We start from the raw sequence: 20,686 nt of genomic DNA on the forward strand, positions 1-20,686 counted from the left end.
ATTGCAAAGGAGTTTCCATAATTTAAGCTTCTAGATGGCAAAGAGAAGCCACTACAAACCCAAGGTCTTTAAGTAAAATACTAGGCACTTTAGCGCACTGATGCGAATACAACTGTATTTGGTGAACTGAAATACACACGAAGCACAGAAAACAGTGAGTCAACTCACAGCCTCTAGTAGAAAACAGGCTCTTTGAAAAACGGCTGAGGTTGCAGCTTCGGAGCTTTTGCAACATTTGCGTTTACGACCTGTCTTTTTATCACGTGAAGCAAAAAGACAAATCTAAACAGCACTCCTGGGGCCACGCAACCATTCACAAGCTGGGAAAATGAACTGGCTTGTAAACATGTAATCAAGCAAAGCAGGCCAACCGGCAGAAGGGGCCTTCACCTAACTTTCCTCCAGACGCCCAACGCTGTATGAAGACAATCAGGCAAACCAAACCAGCATCCATACTAAATAACTGGGGATTTTTGACGCCTTCTCTTCATCGTTAATCTTTTCGAACGTCATCCAATAAGATAGGGTTTGTTTGCCCTGAACCCCCGCAGACCCTCACAAGAGACAGGGCTGGTCACCTCCTTCCCTGGGCCTGCTTCATAGACCACCAAGCAATGACTCAATTGTTCGCATGGTGTGTGCCCCCATTATATCGTTTAAGTCAGAGCACGTGATATAGGGGCGCAAACTTGCTACACTTTACACACTTCCCTGAGCTCGGCCACGCTAGAACCCAAACAATTCCCAAGGAGGGACTGATCGTCACCGATGCTGGAAGACAATCGCTCAGGTTTTGCCCTAAGGAAAACGAGTCCCTAGCCCTGCTGGCTGACGGCAGCTTACCCATTTGTCCAAGGGGACCTGGGCAAGGGACCCGGTGCCCTGATACAAGTCCAGGCTCAGCTGCTCTAGGCTCAGCTTCTCCTGCAAGAAGTGGCCTAGGTACCTCTGCAGGAGGTACCGACAGGCCCTCTTCTTGATAGACTCTGAAAATGGCCAAGGCATGTTGGTGAGGGCGGCTGGGAGGGCCGGGGCTGCGCGCTGCGGCTATTCCGGGATCGGACCTGGGGTCCAGGCAGCGACAGCACCTCGGGGTCCGGCCGGCGTCCCCAGGCTACGGTGAAGTCTAGATTCGCGGTGGCCGCAGCATGACGGTTCTGTGCCGCCGTCCCTCAAGGCGACCCCATGGCCCGCGTCGCGTCGTTCACACTAGGCCCGGCGGGAACCGGTAGCTGAGCGAAACCTGGCGCCCCAGGCCGGAGGCTTCCGAAGAGCTCTGTCGGTCCGGATAGAGTATGCACGAGAGCCAGAGGGCAGACGGCGGCGGCGAGGCGGACTCCGACACTGCGCGACAAATTTGTTGTCATCTACGAGGCGCGCTCCCGCCTCCGAGACGCTCCTGGCGCGTTCGTGAGACCTAGACTCCCCGCGCGCACTCGAGCAACTGGCGCAAGCGGAAGTGACGCCATACTGTAGGGCTGGGAAGTCAGGAAAAAGAGTCCGGGCGGGAGCATTTCCGGTGATGAATGGGCGGGGCGACTGTGGGGGCGGGGGCGGTGCCGGCGTCGCAAGTCCAGCTCCAGACGCCCGGGACGAGGAAGAGGAGGGACATGGGCGCTCGCAGGTGAGTGGGCGGACAGGCTGCGGGCCGTGGGCCCTGACCTCACGGTGGCGGCGGACTGGTAAGTGCGGGCGTACATCCGCATTCGGCCTGACAGAGGCCTGGGGGCGGGTCCGGCCTGGGCTGTCCTCCGGGAAGTGGTGCGCCGGACGCCGTGGGTTGCAGGGCGAGGACTGGAGACTTGGCATTTCTGTCCGGGTTTTGACCGGTGCCTATTGTCAGCAAGTTGCTCCCCACCTCATGCTGGTATTGTTTGCAAAGCATCCTCCAGGTCTAGTACTTTGCTGTTTGCAGAGCGCCTCTCGTAATACGCCACACCGATGACCAGGAAACTTGGGATTCGTGGAGTTTGTGGGCAGTACTGTTTTCTCTGTTAAAATCCGGCGCCTCGCGACCCCGAGGGGGCAGTGGGGCGGGGGGGAGCTCAGCAAAGACTTTGTGCTCTCCAGGGGATGTGCGCAGCCGTATTTTAGGAGACAGTCCTGCAGAGGCACAGCTGGGCTCCTTACTGAGGCAGCCGCTGAAGACTGCAAAGTCTGCTGTCCTGAGTTACATTCCAGACACTGACACTGAGCCACCTTGAACCTGCGCGGCCCTCTCTGAGCCTACGTTGCCGCCTCAGCCAGGCGTGAGCCGATTAATATTATAAACTCGAGAATTGAGGAAAATGAAATGATGTGAGCAGGGAAGTAATTTAAACAGAGTCCTGGATTGAGGAGATTGAGTTAAGGAATTCTGTTCATAAATGCTGCATCCTCAGAATTGGTTCTTTTGGTTTGGTTTGGATTTTGAGTCTCTCACTATGTAGCTCAAACTGGCTTTGAACTTGTTATGTAGCCCAGACCGGCCTAGAACTTGAGGTCTTCCTGCCTAAGTCTCCCAAATGCTGAAATTTTGGCTTTGCACCACCCCACTCCACTCAGACTCTTTACCTGGGTTGTAAGAAAAGGCCTCTCATTTTTTAAAAGATGCTATTTGAGTCAGAGACTTAGAGAAAGCGAAGAAGTAGGACACATGGATGCCTGAGTTATTTTCCAGACAAGACCACCACCTGCAGGGCTCACCACAGGAGTCATGCTTGGTAAGTTCCGGGAACCTGAGGAGGGAGGAGAGGAAGGAGTATGTGCTGACAGTAGATGTAAGGAGTGAGGCCATTGCAAGGATTCGATTTGTGCTCCTGGTAAAATAAAGAGAAATACAAGATAATCTGGCCTAAGTTTGGTAACTGCAGTGTTGAAAATAGCCAGGTGTGGGGCTGAGAAGACTGAAGGTGAAAACAGCCAGAGCAGCGCCGGAAGAACAGCCCAAGTAATCCTGATTCCATGGTTTGAACTGAGTATAGATAGCACTGAAGGTCAGAACCATCTGGGTTCTAGATCTGTTTTGACACTAATAAGACATGCTTGCCGGGCATTGTGGCACACACTTTTAATCCCAGCACTAGAGAGACAGATGCAGACAGCTCTCCTTAAATAAGGCCAGCCTGGTCTACCTGGGAAGACCCTGTCTCAAAGAGGGACTGAGCCTTACAAGTCATAATGACAGGACTCTTTGTAGTATAAACAAAGCAGAGTTCGAAGTCTGGGGTGGGACCTTGCCTCACTCAGGCCTCTGGAGTTTTGAACTGGACTTTGGACTTAGTTCTGTGACTGTCGTTAACATGGTTTCCTGAACGCAATATAAAATTACATTCAGGCTGTCCATAGGATGCCTGCACTTACAGATACCGAAGGAAAGGAGGGAGTGAGGGAAGGAGAGAGGGAGGGAGGGAAAATGAAAGACCCCACAATAACAGGCACACTACACCCAAAGTGTTAAGTGTGTTGCCTTGTACGTTTTATACTTTCTAGGAGAGATCCAGCATAGTTAGAATTTAAGAACTGTCATCGCACCTTTAGCCCAAATGGGATTCAGAAACATCGAAAATCACAGGGCTGTTTCTAAGTTTAGCAAAAGCAAGTTCCTAGTGTAGAATGCTGGCACCCTAGCATTAATTGAGGAAGATAAAGGTAGTTATCCAACCAAATACTGTTAACTTTGTAAAAATGATAAAGGAATTCTCAGTGGCAGGTTAGAAGGTGCATCAGGTCAAAATAATAGTCCAAGTAGGGATCTGCACAGGTCATTGTGATGGTGTTCATTATACTGAAGACTTGCCTGGGAGAGCCCAGTGGAGCACCCTTGTAATCCCAGCACCTGGGAAGTGAAGGCACAAGGACCAGGAGCTCAATGTCATCCTTGGTTACATACCAGGTTTGAGGCCTGCCTGGGTTGATGTGACCCTGTCTCAATCAACAGTGAAAGATCACAGGCCAGTAACATGGTTCAGCAGGCAAAGTCACTTGCTGCCATGCCTGATAACCTGAGTTCAGTTCCCCAGAACCCACAGGGTAGAAAGAGGGAACCAGGCTTCCCCAGTTGTCCTCTGACCGCCACAAGAGGGCCATGGCATGTGCATAACCCCCCCCCAACACACACACAAATACAAATGTAAAAAATATTATTTAGCCGGGCGGTGGTAGCACACACCTTTAATCCCAGCACTCGGGAGGCAGAGGCAGGCGGATCTCTGTGAGTTCAAGGCCATCCTGGTCTACAGAGTGAGATCCAGGACAGGCACCAAAACTACACAGAGAAACCCTGTCTTGAGAATCCCCCCCCCCCCCAAATGATTACAGTTGTCAGGGTTGTCAAGCTTCAGCAGTAGCCATCACTGTGTCTGTGTAAAGAGCACTGAACCTGGGGTCAGTCAGATATGTGGTGTTTTCCGATCTGGAGCTGCCCTTCCCCTTCTAAGGTATATTTGAGCATGGTGTGGTGCATGCTGTAATCACAGCTTTTGGAAAGCAGGGACAGGAGGATGGCTCTTCCAAGAAAGGCTTCCCTCAGCTACATAGTGAGACTTTATCTCAAAGAAGACCAGGAGGACCGAAGAGATGGCTCAGTGGGTAAGAGCGCTTGCTGATCTCCAAAGGACCCAGATTTGTCCCAGCACCCTCGTCAGGTGGCTCATAGGACACACATCTACAAATAATTAAAAATAATAAACTGTGAAAACAAACAAGCCAGGTGTGGTGATCCACACCTTTCTTACTAGCACTCCAGAGGCAGAGACTAGCCTGTTCTAAGTAGTGAGTGGCACACCTGTCAGGGATACATAATGAGACTGTTTCAGAATAAACAAACAAACACAAATACTGCATAGAGGGCTGCAGAGATGGCTCAGCAGTTAAGAATCACTGGCTGCTCTTCTAGAGGACCCAAGTTCCATACTCAGTCCCCATGTGGTAGCTAGCTCACCAGTCTAACTCCAGTCCCAGGGAATCCAACATCCTCTTCTGGTCTCCTCAGCATCAGGCACTTACTTAATACACAGACATACATGCAGGCAAGACGCCCATATACATAAAATAAATAATTTTTTTTTTTTTTTTTGAGACAGGGTTTCTCTTTGTAGCTTTGGAGCCTTTCCTGGAACTCACTCTGTAGCCCAGACTGGCCTCGAACTCACAGCAATCTGATTGCCTCTGCCTCCCAGTGCTGGAATTAAAGGCGTGCACCACTACCACCTGGCTATATTTTTAAATTTTTTTTTAAATTATTATGTGTACTAATAAGCAGAAGTGGGTAGTTGGGCATCAAACTTGGGGCCTCACACATACTCAGCAAGCACTGTACTGTTGAGCTATATTACCAGCCCCTAGAGATTTTTTTTCCCCTCTGGAGACACCACCTCATTGTCACCAAGGTTGACCTATTACTTGCAGATGATACTTTTTTGTTTGTTTGTTTGTTTGTTTTGGTTTTTTGAGACAAGGTTTCTCTGTATAGCTTTGGAGCCTATCTTGGATCTCGATCTGTAGACCAGGCTGGCCTCAAACTCTCAGAGATCCACTGGCTCTGCCTCCCGCGTGCTGGGATTAAAGGTGTGCGCCACCATGCCCGGCTGCAGATGGTACTCTTAATTCACCATCTTTCTGCCTCTGCCCCTGAATGCTGGATTTCCAAACATGTGCCGCCACACCTGGCCCCAACGTAATTCTTGAACTTGCCGTGTGCTTAGCATCATTCTAAGCACGTTGTTAAAGTGCCGTAGCTAGGCCTGTCAGCGCCATTGAAAGGTAGAGTCTGGTGTTAGCTTCACTTCAGAGGGAAGGACTGTGAAACCTCGTGCCTGAGTCCCAGAGCATCCAACAGAGGTTCCTGCCCTGACCAGTCACGTTGAGAGGCATTCAGGGACATCATCCCTGACAGCCGTGGTGTCAGCTGCAGCGCCACACCTGCTGTGAAGTGAGTCTCTGTGGTCTCTGCCCTGCCGGACACCTTCTTGTGAAGGGACACACACCTGTCACTTCGTCTCTTCTGCCGTCTCAGACAGTGTCCCCCCCCCCCCCCCCCCCCCGTCTTCACCCCTCTGAATGTGCAGTGCAGCGAAATAAAGGCTAGTGAAGTAAACGTGGGGAATAGAAGATCCAACAGTCAGCACCCTGAGGGGTTCGGGACTCCTCAAAACCAGAACTGGTCGCACAGCCCAGAAATCACCAGCAGATGGAGAAAGTGGAGTCCTGAGTCACTTAGGTGGGTGTTTTAAAGGATCCTCTCAGGACCTGTCATACAAACAGCTGGGTGCTTGAGAGTAACACATGGCACTTGTGGCGTCCAGTCCTTGAAGGTCCTGACCTCAGAAGGGTCACCGTGGTAGAGCAGCAGTGGAAGGCTCAAAGGGAAGTGGTGATAGTTTCTTAAAAGTATTTCATGTACATGGGGTGTTTTGCCTGCATGGATGGATGTGCACTCTGTGCCTGATGTCTGAGGTGGCCAGAAGAGAATGTTGGATCCCCTGGGACTGGAGTTACAGGCTGTCGTGAGCTGCCATACGGGTACTGAGACTCAAACCTGGTCTTCTGGAAGAACACCCAGTGTTGTTAACTACTGAGCCAGCTCTCCAGCCCCGAAATCGCTATTCTGCATCTAATGATTTGTTTTATGTTGGTTATAATGTTCCCTACTCATAGTTCCAAGAATCCAGTTTCCTGGAGAATCAGTACTTCCTGTCTTTGGGGGGAGGGGCCTTTTTTTTCATTCAGTGCTTAATATTTTCTTATCGATTGGACTCCTGGAGCGCCACCTGGGGCTTGGCTGTGGATCTCTGCATCTGCTTCCACCAGTCACTGGATGAGAGTTCTATCATGACAGTTATGGTGTTCGGCCATCCAGTCACCAGAGTAGGTCAGCTCAGGCACTCTCTCAACCATTGCCAGTAGTCTATAGTGGAGGTGTCTTTGTGGATTTCTGGGGACCTCTCTAGCACTCTGCTTCTTCCTATTCCCTTGGAGTCTTCATTTATCATGGTATCTCTTTCCTTGTTCTCCCACTCTGTTCCTGATCCAGCTGGGATCTCCTGCTCCCCTAAGCTCTCTTTCCCCTGACCCTTGCCCTCCATTACTCCCACACCCCCAGTTTGCTCATGTAGATCCATTTCTCTGTCACTGGGCGATCCCTGTGTCTTTCCTAGGGTCCTCTTTACTAGCTAGCCTCCCTGGAGCTGTGAGTTGCAGTCTGGTTATCCTTTGTTTTACATCTAGTATCCACTTATGAGTGAGTACATACCATGTTTGTCTTTCTGAGTCTGGGTTACCTCACTCAGGATGATATTTGGAGCTCCAAGAGTACAGTGGGGGGGGGGGGGGGGATTATATGAGCAAGAGATATCGACACCATGATTGGAAAAAGCACAGGGACAAATATCCAAACTAGCAGAAACACATGAACTGTGAACCAATAGCTGAGGAGCCTCCATGGAACTGGACCAGGCCCTCTGGATAAGTGAGACAGTTGATGAGCTTGAAGTGTTTAGGAGAGCCCCAGGCAGTGGGACCGGGACCTGTCCTTGGTGCATGAGCCGGCTTTTTGGAACCTAGGGCCTATGCTGAGTCACTTTGCTCAGCCTTGGTGCAGGGAGGAGGGGACTGGACCTGCCTCAACTGAATGTACCAGGCTGGGCTGACTCCCCAGGAGAGACCTTGCCTTGGAAGAGGTGGGAATGGGGGGTGGATGAGGGAGGACAGGGCTGATATGTAAAACGACTAGAAAATCTATATAAAAATTTTTTTTAAAAATTTATATATATATATAAAAGAATACTTTCTTAAACTTGAGTCTTTGGTCTTGAGGGTTACGGGGTCACTGTTCATGTTTCCTTTTGAGAATTCAGGTTAGCACCCTGCACATCTTCACCCCAAGCTTCTCCTTAGTCAGTGAATGCAGCGCAGTCCTGCTGGCTTAGTCTGTAGCACTGTGACGTGTGTGTCTCAGTCATTGCTGAATTTGGAGTGCGGAGTAACTGTATATCAGGGTCTAAATAAAAATAGACATCTCCCAAGTGACTCTGACTTAAAATTTTCAATTTCAAAAGTGCATGTGTGAGGCTGCAGCAGTGACTCAGCAGTTATAAGCACTTGCAGAGGACCTGAGTTCAATTCCCAGTGCCACTTGTCGGTTCACACCGCCTGTAACTTCCAGGGAATCTGACACCCTCTTCTGGCCCCTGCGGGCATTGCATGTGCTGGGTGCACAGACAAGTGCAGGCGAAACACCCTACATAGAAAATAATAATTTAAAAAAGCTTTAAGTATATGTATTCCAGAACCACTGGACTGCTCTTCCAGAGGTCCTGAGTTCAATTCCCAGCAACCACATGGTGGCTCACAACCATCTGTAATAAGGTCTGGTGCCCTCTTCTGGTCATACATACTGTATACATAATAAATAAATCTTTAAAAAGAAAAATGTAAATGTTGTTATAGAACATAAAGATTAAAAAAGGTTTGAGCTTTGCCCAAATCTAAACAATGCTAATTAGAATGGATTGTTTTTATTCCCCTTTACTTTTTTTTTATTTTTTATTTTATTTTATTTTGCTTTTGGTTTTTCAAGACAGGGTTTCTCTGTATAACAGTCCTGGCTGTCCTAGAACTAGCTCTGTAGACCAGGCTGGCCTCAAACTCACTGAGATCCGCCTGCCTCTGCCTTCCGAGTGCTGGGATTAAAGTTGTGCATAACCACCACCCGGCTCCCCTTTATTTTTTAAATAGCTGTTTAAAGTGAAGTAAATCCGAACCTTTCATTTTATGTGGAACAGATGCTACTGGTTACTTCAGTTGTTATGGCAGTAACCTGGCTTCTGAGGCAAAGACTTCTGCTTCCAGTCTCTGCTTTCCAGTCTGTCACACATTTGTTCATTGTTTTTTCTTACTGCAGACAGTGCTTTTCTGTACCATAGGGAAAGTAGAATGTGCCTTAGTTTCCACCACTGTGACAGAGTAGCTGACCTAAACTGCCTGAGAGGAGGAGAGCTGGATTTGTCCCAGCCCAGAAGTTCTAGCGGAGAAGCTGTGGACTGACTTTATCGCTTCTCCTGACATGAGGCAGGACGGCATCCAGAGGGGGAGCTGCAGAGCAGGGCTGCTCACCTCATGACAGCTGAGAAAAGACCCACAGGCAGGTTGTGTGTGTGTGTGTGTGTGTGTGTGTAAGAGTGCCCAAAGACACTCTGGTGACTCCAATAATCTCCACATTAGAAAGTTTCTGTCACCCCCAGCAAGACTCTATCAAGGAGGTTGATCCACTGAAAAGGTCAGAGCCTTGTGACTGAGCCACAGCACAGGGATTAGCTGTGTCAGGTGAGGGCCCAGGCTTGCATATATGAGCCTTTGTGGGAATGTGTTGCTCCAAACTGACTACTAAAAAATCAAAACTGTCAGCCTTACTTTAGCTTCTGTGTGTGGCGCTAAGGATTGAACCCACAACCTTATACCTGCCGGAGAAGACTCTACCCTCAAGCTACACCCCCAGCCACTACCACCTCAGTGTTCTTTTTGAATTATGTGTATGTGTGCAGGCATACACTCATGAGTAGAGGTGCCTACAGAGGCCAGAAGAAGACATGGAGGCCAGAAGAAGGCCAAGAGCTCCTGGAGCCAGAGTTGTGAGTGGGGTGATAAGCGTTGTGAGCTGCCTGAAGGAAGTGCTGGGAACTGAACTCTTCCTCTGGAAGAGCAGGGAACACTTTCTTTGGTTTTGTTTGTTTGTTTGTTTTTGTTTTTGTCAGCAAACACTTTTTATTTTTTGTTGTTTTGAAACAGACAGGGCTGCAGAGAGAGACGCTGTCTTGAAAAAAAAAAAAAAAGGAAATCAGTGTCTCGGTACTGCAGATTTGCTGTTCTGAAAATAGCAGTAGAAACTTTCAAAATGGAACAGAGGAAAGAAAATTCAGAGCAAGAGGACAAGGACACCTCTCTTGGACAACATGAACCTAGAGTCTCCAAATCAGAGGGGCGGGTCAGCCGGTGGCATGCTTACCTAGCATACACGAAGCCCTGAATTCACATCCCACCATCAGCACCACAGGAAACCAGACCTGGTGGTGGAGTGGGTGTGTGGTGTAAGCCTATCAGCACTCAGGAGGCAGAGGCAGGCAGATCTCAGTGAGTTCAACACCACCCTGGTCTACAGAGTGAGTTCCAGGACAGCCAGGACTGTTACACAGAGAAACCCTGTCTTGAAAAACCAAAAGCAAAATAATAAAAAACAAAACAAGGAGAAAAACAAAACAAACCGTGGTGGCTCACACCTGTAACCCAGGCCCCCAGATGAAGGTAAGAGACTCATCAGTTCACTTCATTCTTGACCACATACTGAGTTCCAAGTCTGTCTGGGCTACATGAGATCTTGACCAAATAAAATTAAAAAGGCAAAATTAACATGTATTATGAATTTCTAACATCAGTAGAGGAGAGCATGTGACAAAGTAACCAGGGTTATATAGTGCACTCTCACGAGGGTCCCATGCATGAAAAACTAACAGCTGTCAGAACGGCGTTGTGACAAAGCGTGCACCGTAAACACTGAAGCAGCCACCAGAGACACCGTCAGAAGTCACCACATCCCTGTGGTCCCAGCACTCTGGAGGATCAGGAAGTTCAAAGGCATCCTACACCTCATAGTCCAGCAAGTGTGAGATACATGTCTTTATAAGAAAAAAAAAGGCCACCGGATAGAATTTTGAGAATTGTCCCTCCCAGACAGACAAACAAGGAAAGAGAAAGCAAGCCTGGGTGAGAGAGGGAATGTGGTGGAGACACCAAGATAGTACGCTTACACTCAACCATGTCGGTAATCGTAGTGACCATTGTTTCCATCCTTGACTTTAAGACCGCCTATTAGATCAAAAGTTAGTGCCCAGTGGGCCACCCCTGTGCTCCCCAAGCAGTGTGCCTGTGCTGCAGCTAGACTGCCCTCCTCGGTGTTGTTTTCCCCCTGTGCAGAGCCTTCTCACACAGCGGAGACTACCGTCCAGTGTCCTTGTTCTGTGGACAAGAGCACCAGGAGCCCAGAAAGGTTTGGTGGCCACCCAAGTACATGGACACTTAATGGTGGCGCCTGTAGTTGAGTTATGCATGGCATTGTTTTCTATATCAGCTATTCACAATTAAGTATATTTCTTGGTTGTGATTATGATCAGGTTTGTGGTTTTAATATTTGTACAAATATTTGGCATGGCTGTCTCATTCCCCAAATTAGACTTTTGACTACTAGTAAATATCTTTAATTGTTAGCCCGATTTTTTTTTTTTTTTTTTTTTTTTGGTTTTTCGAGACAGGGTTTCTCTGTGTAGTTTTGGTGCCTGTCCTGGATTTTGCTCTGTAGACCAGGCTGGCCTTGAACTCCCAGAGATCCGCCTGGCTCTGCCTCCCCAGTGCTGGGATTAAAGGCGTGCACTACCGCCTCCCGGTTAGCTCAATTCTTAAAGAACATCCTAGTTAAAGGCAGGCCTAGTGGTGCATGCCTGTATCCCAGCACTTAGAGGAGATGAAGCAGTTCAGGGCCAGTCTAGGTAACATGAAACCTTAAAAATGAGGGGGAAAAAAAGAGAAAACATTCTAGATACATAGGCAAATGGAGTTAAAACTCAGTTAAGAAACTTAGTGTCGCCGGGCGGTGGTGGCACATGCCTTTAATCCCAGCACTCGGGAGGCAGAGCCAGGTGGATCTCTGTGAGTTCGAGGCCAGCCTGGTCTACAGAGCGAGTTCCAGGAAAGGCACAAAGCTGCAAAGAAACCCTGCCTCGGAAAAACCAAAAAGATACTTAGTGTCAGGGCTGGAGGGATGGATGGCTCGGCAGTTAGGAGCACTTATTGCTCTTGCAGAGGACCTGGGTTTGGTTCCCAGCACCCACATATGGCTCACAGCTGTAACAAAAGGCTGTGTGTACTGCTCTGAGAGTGGCTAATGGCTTCTGTAAGTGGACGTCTGGGAGAAACATTACGTGAAGGAAACGCCAATCCCAGCACAGAGTCTTGTGGACAGAGTACTGGCCTTCCCACGGGGAAACTGGCCAGTGTAGTCAGCCTGCCACCAACAGATTTGGCACTCAGCAGCAGCCATAGCTAGGGCAGCCTTGGGGAGCCGAGGACACGGGAAAGGACTATAAGCAAAGGAAGTCAAGCGGCCTTGGGAGTTGAAAAGCACAAGGAAGTACTCAGTTCTCTGAATCCTTCAGAAGGAACAAGCCATGCCAGTGTCTTGATTTTATGCTTCGTCCCTCCAGAACTGTCAGAAAAGAACAGTGCTCCTTCAGCCGCTGTGTTGATGGTCCTGTGCTCGGGCCACCATGCCCCATGTTGTGGTCCTTTGTTGCAGCAGCAATAGGAAGCTAATAGCAAGCACATATTGATACTCGGTTCTACAAAAACGTTTTTACCAAGCTCTTTCTGCATGATAGGCACAGAAATATTCATGGTCACCAGGCTTCCGAATTTAAAATCTCTGTACCTCCCTAAAGCTGTTGGAGAGCTAGATCAGCCACTGCCTTTGATTTTGATGGACAAGTCAGTGAGAATGCTTTCTGTTGCCAGCGATGGTGGGGAAGGGGGGGTGGGGGAGGCTTCACTGCCTCCAGTATCTGAAAAGTACAGAGGTTGGGAAACTGTCTGGGCTCTCCTGCTCTTCTGTTTCTTGCTGCTGTTCTCATCCCCTTGTCAGAATTGTCCTTGGACTCCTGTCCTCATCTCAAGATGGCTGCTAAGAGTGTACTCTGACTGGACTAAAAAGACCAGGAAGACGTCTGTGCACTAATTGGTCAGTCTCAGCCACACCACCTGCTGCTTCACTCAGTAGGGCAAGAGGCATTGTTCCTCTCAGAAAATCTGGGTGTAATCAGGCAGGGGAAAGGTCCATCAGTATTAAAGTCTGTTACAGCCAACAAAACAGTACATTACAGCTGGAGGTTAAGAGAGAACAGTGATTAGGAGCACTTCACTATTCTTGCAGAGCAGCTGGGTTCAGCTGCCAGCACCCAGGCAGTGACTTCAGCCCCAGGGGTTCCAACACCACCTTCTGGCCTCAATGGGTACCTGCACACACGCTCAAACACACATGCAGACACATGAATCTACACATAAATCATTGTCAGAAGTTCTAAGTTTACCACATGCAATCTCCTAGGTATCTTCTCCTTTTGGGAACTTGAGGCGGATTGTTGCCCAGGAGCCATCTAGTGACCTAATCTGCCAGCCTGTAAGGCCCTCGTCCATGCCTGTAATGATTATTCTGACATCTGTATCTGAGGTGAATAGTTACCAAGATAAAGACATGACGTGTGTGATGTTTAGAGGCTAAAACCTTCCAACCAGGGCCATAGTGGTGAGAACACCGAATCCTAACCACTGGACCACCAGGGGCCAAACAGAATCCATAAACTATATGAAATGATCACATCTATGAAACCAAACATAATTATAAGCAGTGTTAATTGAACAAGGGAGAAACGCTTAAAGAATTATAGTAACCCAGTTTTAGATGTTCGGTACATAGCATCCACTTCCCTAGATACCAATGTAAACTCTGATTTCACACAAACTGTGTTTCCACTTCTGTGTGACCTCGGCAGCTAAAAATATGTTGTAAGCCTCCGAAAAGGTATCTACTCAAGGAAATGCATGCTGAAACAATGAGCTCTTGTTCTTGGCCTCTCAGATTGACAAAAGTTAAAAAGGAATTAGAGAGCTCGGGGTGAAAGTGCTGCTGCCTAGCATTCTGCCAGTAGAGTGAGTCAGTCAGCAAGGCTTGCCGTTCGGTGACCCCTGTTGAGAGTTAACATGGGTGTGCCCTCTGACTTTGCAGTTCCCGGTCCGATATGTAATTAGAGAAACTATTACACATTTAAGAGCGTGCACACGCTGGGTGGTGGTGGTGCACACCTTTAATCCCAGCACTCCAGAGGCAGAGGCAGGCAGATCTCTGGGAGGTTCCAGGACAGGCTCCAAAGCTACACAGAAACCTTGTCTTGGGGCGGGCGGGGACGACACTGTGCACTCACTGGGCCTACTTGTGTCTGCCCTTAATCCTAGCACTTGGGAGTGAAGGCCAGCCTGGTCTACACAGTGAGCTCCTGACATTCAGCACCATGTCAGTGCCTGTCTCAAAAAAATAAAACTGTGTACTCATTTGCTGAGGCATTGTGTGAAATAACTAAAAAAATGGTACTAAGACAACTGTTTATCCAAATGAGAATTGATGTTTTAAGGCTTGCTAGGATAAAGGTGCTTGCCGCCAAGCCCATTGATCTGAGCCCAGTTCCCAGGACCCACAGGCTAGAAGGAGACTGACCACCACAGCAAGCCATGGCAAGCATGTGTGACCATACACACACTCACAAATAAGTAGTTGTTTCTTAAGTTTTAGGGAATCAATGAAGAAAAGGGAATTGTTTCCTAAAAATGCATAAGTATCTGTAATTTTACTGTGAAAACTACTGGAAATGGTTTTAGGCAGTATTTTTCCTGAAAAAAGTGTAGTAGTTTGCTTTCGTGTGTGTGTGTGTGTGTGTGTGTGTGTGTGTGTGTGTGTGTGTGTGTTATTTTCAACCCTGGGGTCACGGGTGCTGGTCACATGTGGCTGGCGTTGGACTTGGGTCCTCATGCATGTGCTGCGAGTGACTGCTTACCCACTGAGCCATCTCCCAGCCTGTTCGTGTTTTACACTATCAATGGAAAGCTTAGTTATCCTAATCAAATATAATTTCAGTATCTTTCTGTTAAAAAACGGTTACTGCTTTCTTGCAGAATGGAAACAGACTGTAACCCCGTGGAGCTGGGCAGTATGTCTGGATTTGAGGAAAGCTCCGAGCTCAATGGGTTCGAAGGAACGGATATGAAGGACATGCGGCTAGAGGCTGAGGCTGTCGTAAATGATGTTCTCTTCGCCGTCAACAGCATGTTTGTCTCCAAAAGCCTGCGCTGTGCAGATGACGTGGCTTACATCAACGTGGAGACAAAGGAGAGGAACCGATATTGCCTAGAGCTCACAGAAGCAGGGCTCAGGGTAACTCACTTTTATCATTAGAAGAAGGGAAAAGCATGTATCTTTACCACTTTACCAGAAAGAATAGAGAAGGATATTATCTAAAAACAGGTCATGGGAATCTTCAAAAAAAACTTAAACGTTTTCCCCCAAATTTTGGTTAATTCAGTTTGGTTAAAGTTTGGTTAATTTGACCAAATTTTGTTGGTCAAAATTTTAATCAGCATAGAGCAGTTAAATTTGAGAGGGTAAATACATTTCCAGAGTTGATTCAGTTGCTTGGATTATTACCACCAAACTGATTTCTTTCCTTCCTATAGCTAACAAGTGCAGCTCCCGAAATGGGCTCTCTGTACTGGGTGCATTTGTATTAAGAAAAAGAAGAAAAAACAAAAAACAGCCAGGCAATTTTTTGAAGGCACTTAGATGCTGGGTGTGGTGGCACACACCTTTAATCCCAGCACTCAGGAGGCAGAGGCAGGTGGATCTCTGAGATCAAGGCCAGCCTGGGCTACAGAGTGAGATCCTGCCTCAAGAAAGGAAGGAAGGAAGAGGAACAAAGAAAGAGGAGGAGAGAAGGAGAAAAGGAAAGAAGACAGACAGACAGACAGACATAGTGGTAGAACCCTTGCCTAACGTATATGTGACCCTGGGTTCAATTCTCAGCAGCAGGCTGGACTGGGGAGGCTTTGTCACCAATGTCTGTATTGCAAGCTGGTCCTTTGGTGTGGTAGATCTTCCGTGTGTATGGAATCCAGTAAGGGCTTATGCTGGAGAGAGAGCACTGTGGTTGGGAATGCATGCTTCTCTTGCACCAGTTCGATCCCCACATGTCAGGCAGCTCACAGCTGACTGTGACTGCAGCTCCAGGGGGCCCAGTGCTCTCTCCTGGCCGCCATGGGACAGCTGCACTCGGGTAAACACGGGCACATGTAGACATGGTTTAAAATAAAAATAAAGGTTAAAATCATTTTGAGATATGAAAAGTCAAGTGTTACTTTCAAGATTTCTAACACTTTAAAGGAGCAAGAGTGAGCAAACCCAACCTCTTACAGAGCGTGGAGGAAGCATGTTTCAGGTAGTGGTCTTGGCTGTATAATCTACTTATAGAGATTGCTCCCAGCTGCTCTGAAATGCACGTCTTCTGCTGAGAAACAGGGTCACTACAGAATGAGCCATTCAGTAGCAGGCTGGAAGCTGATGAACGCTCACTGCTGCCCTTCTCTCGTAGGTGGTGGGCTATGGTTTTGACCAGGTGGAAGATCATTTGCAGACCCCTTACCACGAGACAGTCTACTCCTTGTTGGATACGCTCAGCCCTGCCTACCGGGAAGCATTTGGAAATGCACTCCTTCAGAGACTGGAAGCTTTGAAAAGGGATGGGCAGTCATGACTCATTTTCCTCATAGTGGGGCTACCGCTGGCATAGAATGCTAACATAAGACTTGACATCCTTGCATATAATCATTGTAGAAAGTGCATTGTTGGCTTTATGTGTTTATCATTCACATGTAGGCTTTTGACTCAGAACATAATTGACTCATAAACTGTCTTAGCTCCAGATTCATTCAAGGAAATTTCAAGGCCATTACTCTGACACTATCATTAAGTTCTGATTTCTTCACACAGCCTCTCTACATCTCAATACCTAATCAGCGTTTCATTCTCTTACGACAGGGCTTCAATTCTGCCAGCACTCTCTTTTACATAGAAAATTCTAGATTTGCACAGTGATATAGAAATTAGAATCACCTAGCTTCAGACCTGGATTCAGCCTGCTAAATCAGGGGTTTACTACTAGCTTGGACTGACTTAGTAGTGGTTATTTTGACTGGCCTTATTGGGAACAAACTGTCAACTAGTTTCCCCTGCACAGATTGGAAATTTACTGGTCTACTTACATTACCCAGTGGACTGATGGAGGTGAATTGCTTCTATGTTACTTAACTAGGATGAAAGGAAAGGCAGGGACAGAAATAGTTCTTATTCCTTGTTTGCAACAGCCAGCCATCCTAGAGAGGACAGACCGTTAGCAAATGAATGTAACAATTACTCATTTCCAAGAGATCTAAGCACATGAGCAAATAGAGGAACAGGCACCACCGCATCCTTAGCGTGTATCATTTCAAAGGAAAAAGATCCTGGTTTCCTGGGAAACGATATTTTGGCCTGTGTTGATTCTTATTCTGAATGTTTGTTTACAATGTACAGTATATATATATATTCAGAAAGTATTTTTGCTTCAACGCTTACTTTCTATAAAGTAGTGCTTTGGTATTCCTACAGCACCCTCCTTACCCTGCAGTCGGACAGTGTTCTGTCTCATTGCCACATGTACAGTGTAATATGAGTGCATTGTATGGTTTGAAACCAAAGGATGAATGAAGCATTCAGAAACTTGATATTTAAAAAAGAGATGCTCTGTATTTTATATTTTATTACAGTCCCTGGTGTTTATAAACTTAATAAAACACTTCATGCTGCTGCATGTTTTCCAGTACGTGACGAACAGAAAGGACCTGGGCGTTGTTTTTAATTGTCACCCAAAGCAGCTGCTTCAGAGATGTTGATCGGCCATCTGCAGCTGGGTACACCTTCCATACGTTTGTCATAGCAGATCTTTTCAAATGGGCATTTTTAGCCTCTGAGGATCATTCTCATGTGAGGGAAGGCGAGGGGTAGAGCACTTGCCTGTCATGAGTAAGCACTGGGTTCAATCCTGAGGATTAAAACAGTTTTCAGAACCCAGAATGATCATGTGGACCAGGACAGTTAAAGAGTCCGCCTGCATTGCTGATACAGGCAGAGATCACCGGGTACTTGAGCCTGGCTTTATGAGGCGCTCATTCTGACATGATTGGGCAATAAAGCCCAACTTCAGGTCCAACTTCTTCATGCTTAATCTCAGGCTAATATAAGAAAATGATGTTTGTAGAGTTTGAATAAAATTGTTTACTTGCTTTTGAGTTGAATATAAAGTGATCGTGTTTAAAGTTTGAAATTGTTCATTTTGTGATAAATGACTGATTCCAAGACCTGTGCCCACATTTTTTTTAGTTAATCCATGTTGTACTTTGAGTTGAAGTGAATGAAGGGCATCGCTCTTTCCTTTATTCAGAATAAAGGAAGTCAGTAAAATTACACACTAATGCAAGCACCAGCAGACTGCCATCCTAAACTAAGCCAGTTTTTTGTTTGTTTGTTTGTTTTACATAAAAAGTCTTTATTTACAGGGGAGCAGGAATTTAATCAAGCCAAATCCCATGTCATCATCTGACTCCTCGGACTCCTCCTCCTTCTCCTCTTTCTTCTCCTCTGCTGCAGCAGGGGCAGAACCAGCAGCAGGAGCTGCAGAGCCAGGGGCAGCAGAAACAGCCACAGCCCCACCAGCAGGCACACTGGAAAGTTTGCCAGCACCCTGGGCGATGACATCTTCCATGTTTTTTCCATTCAGCTCACTGACAACCTTGTTGAGCCAGTCAGTCATCCTCTGCCTCGATGCCCACGCTGTCTAGTATCTTCTTAATGTCTTTGGTGCTGGGAGAGGAGTTGCCCCCTCTCAAGGGCGGCAAGCAAATAAGAGGCCATGTAGCGCATGTCGGCGGCTACGGACAGGCCTCACGCGTGCGACCTCGGCGGCATCAGGCAGCGAAAGTAAACTAAGCCAGTTTTAAAATTAAGCCTCGATTTTACTATGAAAGAAAAAAAAATCCAGCTAGTCAATGGTGCACGCCTTTAATCCCAGCACTCGGGAGGCAGAGGCAGGTGGATCTCTGTGAGTCCAAGGCCAGCCTGATCTGGGCATGGTGGCACACATCATCCAAGCACTAGGGAGTTGAAGTCAGGAGAGCTTAGAGTCCAAGGTCATCATCCTCAGCTACGTAGGGAAGTGGAGGTCAGCCTAGGCTACAGGAGACACCCAAAATAAACAATGCGCAAATGATTTTGGACAACTCAAAGGGGAAAAAAAGATGTTCAGTGATACTTAAAAGGGGTTCCAGCCGGGCGGTGGTGGTGCATGCCTTTAATCCCAGCACTCGGGAAGCAGAGCCAGGCAGATCTCTGTGAGTTCAAGGCCAGCCTGGTCTATAGGGTGAGTTCCAGGACAGGCACCAAAACTACACAGAGAAACCCTGTCTCGAAAAAATTTTTTTAAAGAATTTTGGTTTGGTTTGGTTTGGTTTTTTTCAAAGCGGGGATTCTCTAGCCCCAGCTGTCATGGAACTCTCTCTAGACCAGGCTGGCCTTGAACTGAAAGATCTGCCTGCCTCTGCCTCCCAAGTGCTGTGATTAAAGGCATGTGCCACCACTACCCAGCTAAAAAGAGTAATAATGCCATTTCCCCAAGTAATTTTGTAGTTCTTTGTGTGTGTGTTTCGTTTGTTTGTTTTTTGTTTTTCAAGATGGGGCTTCTCTGTGCAGCCCTGACTGTCCTGGAACTCATTCTGTAGCCCAGGCTGGCCTCAAACTCACAGAGATCCACCTGCCTCTGCCTCCTCCAAGTGCTGGGATTAAAGGTGTGTGCCACCACTGCCTGGCTAATTTTGTAGTTCTCTCAACCAGGATTTAGTGACGAGCACTTTGACCAGAGAGTGTACCGATGAAATTGTTCTGAAAGTAAAATACAACTGCAAAGCTGACAGCTTCTGGAGTCAGGTGAGGTTGCACGTGCCTGCAGCCCAACTCCCAAGAGGATTACAAATTTAAGGGCAACTCGGGGAAATTTGGGAGGTGCTTTTCACAAAATAAGAAGTATAAAGTCTGGCTGGTTGGGGCTGGAGGGATGGCTCAGTGGTTAAGAGCACTGGCTGCCCTTCCAGAGGACCCAGGTTCAATTCCCAGCACCCACATGGCAGCTCACAACTGTCTGTAACTCCAGTTCCAGAGGATCTGACATCTTCACACCAATGCACATAAAGTAAATTTTTAAAAAAATGGCAAGATGATTCTGGGGGTAAAGTCACTTAGCACCAAGCCTGACAACCTGAGTTCAATCCGTGGGCCCCACATTTATGGATGGAGAGAACCAACTCCACAAAGTTGTCAGACAATTCCACACAATGTACTGTGGCATGTTCACACCCACATATAATAAGTAAATGTAATTTTTAAAACAGGACATAGGGGAAATGAGTCAACAAAGGATAAGCTGCAAAGACTGATTTTCCTCTAATGAAAAGTTGGCCAAGCTCAGAAGAGTGCTAAATTATGCTGTGTCCTTTTGATGGGAAATATGCAATGTTTAAAACTGAGGAAGAATGACATGGGGGGAGGGGCGGGATCATGCTACATAAAATCATAGGCTATAAAGTGTACTATATTAGATATATATGCACAAAATAAACACTAAAATATTAATCACTAGGTAGTAAGATAGGCAGTCCTCATGCTATACTCTCACATATTCAGTATTTCCTTCGATGCAAGTGGGGGATTCAGGCCAGGGGGAATTCAGGCCTGGAGTTGGAGCTCAGGTGGAGCTCATACTTAGCAAGCACGAGATCCCTGCATTTAAACTTAGCATACAGAAAAGGGATGAGTAATGGATGTGGGGTGTCCAGTGGATGCAAAGTTTGCACTGGTCTGTCTGCTCCTAATGTGTGCATGAAGAGGGCACAGACCTCATCTCCCATAAGGACACACCCACCTTGCCTCTGGCCCCGATGGGCCCAAGTGCTAGGGCACCGTGCTCCCTCTAGTGTT

The 20,686-nt window shown here is 47.4% G+C and overlaps 2 protein-coding genes and 1 pseudogene across 5 annotated transcripts in view; 1 reads left to right on the plus strand and 2 right to left on the minus strand.

Moving 5' to 3' along the window:
• Positions 1–1,453, minus strand: part of Atg2b (autophagy related 2B) — a 66,813-nt gene extending 65,360 nt beyond the window's left edge. Inside the window, exon 1 of one of the 2 annotated variants that reach the window (XM_059279712.1) lies at positions 844–1,453. In XM_059279712.1, coding sequence (XP_059135695.1) covers positions 844–1,005 — 162 coding nt within the window. In that variant the 5' untranslated portion in view covers positions 1,006–1,453. The remainder of the gene's footprint in view (positions 1–843) is intronic. The other variant, XM_059279711.1, reaches the window with a different exon arrangement.
• Positions 718–17,483, plus strand: Gskip (GSK3B interacting protein). Of its 3 annotated transcripts, none has more exons than XM_059279713.1 (3): positions 718–1,624; positions 14,746–15,004; positions 16,215–17,483. In XM_059279713.1, exons 1-3 carry the CDS (start codon positions 1,527–1,529, stop codon positions 16,374–16,376), a joined length of 519 nt encoding a protein of 172 aa, XP_059135696.1. In that variant the 5' UTR covers positions 718–1,526; the 3' UTR covers positions 16,377–17,483. The 3 variants fall into 3 exon arrangements, with proteins under 3 accessions (XP_059135696.1, XP_059135698.1, XP_059135699.1); XM_059279715.1 differs by having other exon boundaries at positions 1,597–1,682; XM_059279716.1 differs by lacking the exon at positions 718–1,624 and adding an exon at positions 1,784–2,702.
• A 723-nt stretch (positions 17,484–18,206) lies between these two features.
• On the minus strand, positions 18,207–18,580 carry LOC131923937 (large ribosomal subunit protein P2-like; annotated as a pseudogene).
• Positions 18,581–20,686: the final 2,106 nt, after the last annotated feature.

Source organism: Peromyscus eremicus, chromosome 14, assembly GCF_949786415.1.
Source record: "Peromyscus eremicus chromosome 14, PerEre_H2_v1, whole genome shotgun sequence".
Taxonomy (NCBI): Eukaryota; Metazoa; Chordata; class Mammalia; order Rodentia; family Cricetidae; genus Peromyscus; species Peromyscus eremicus.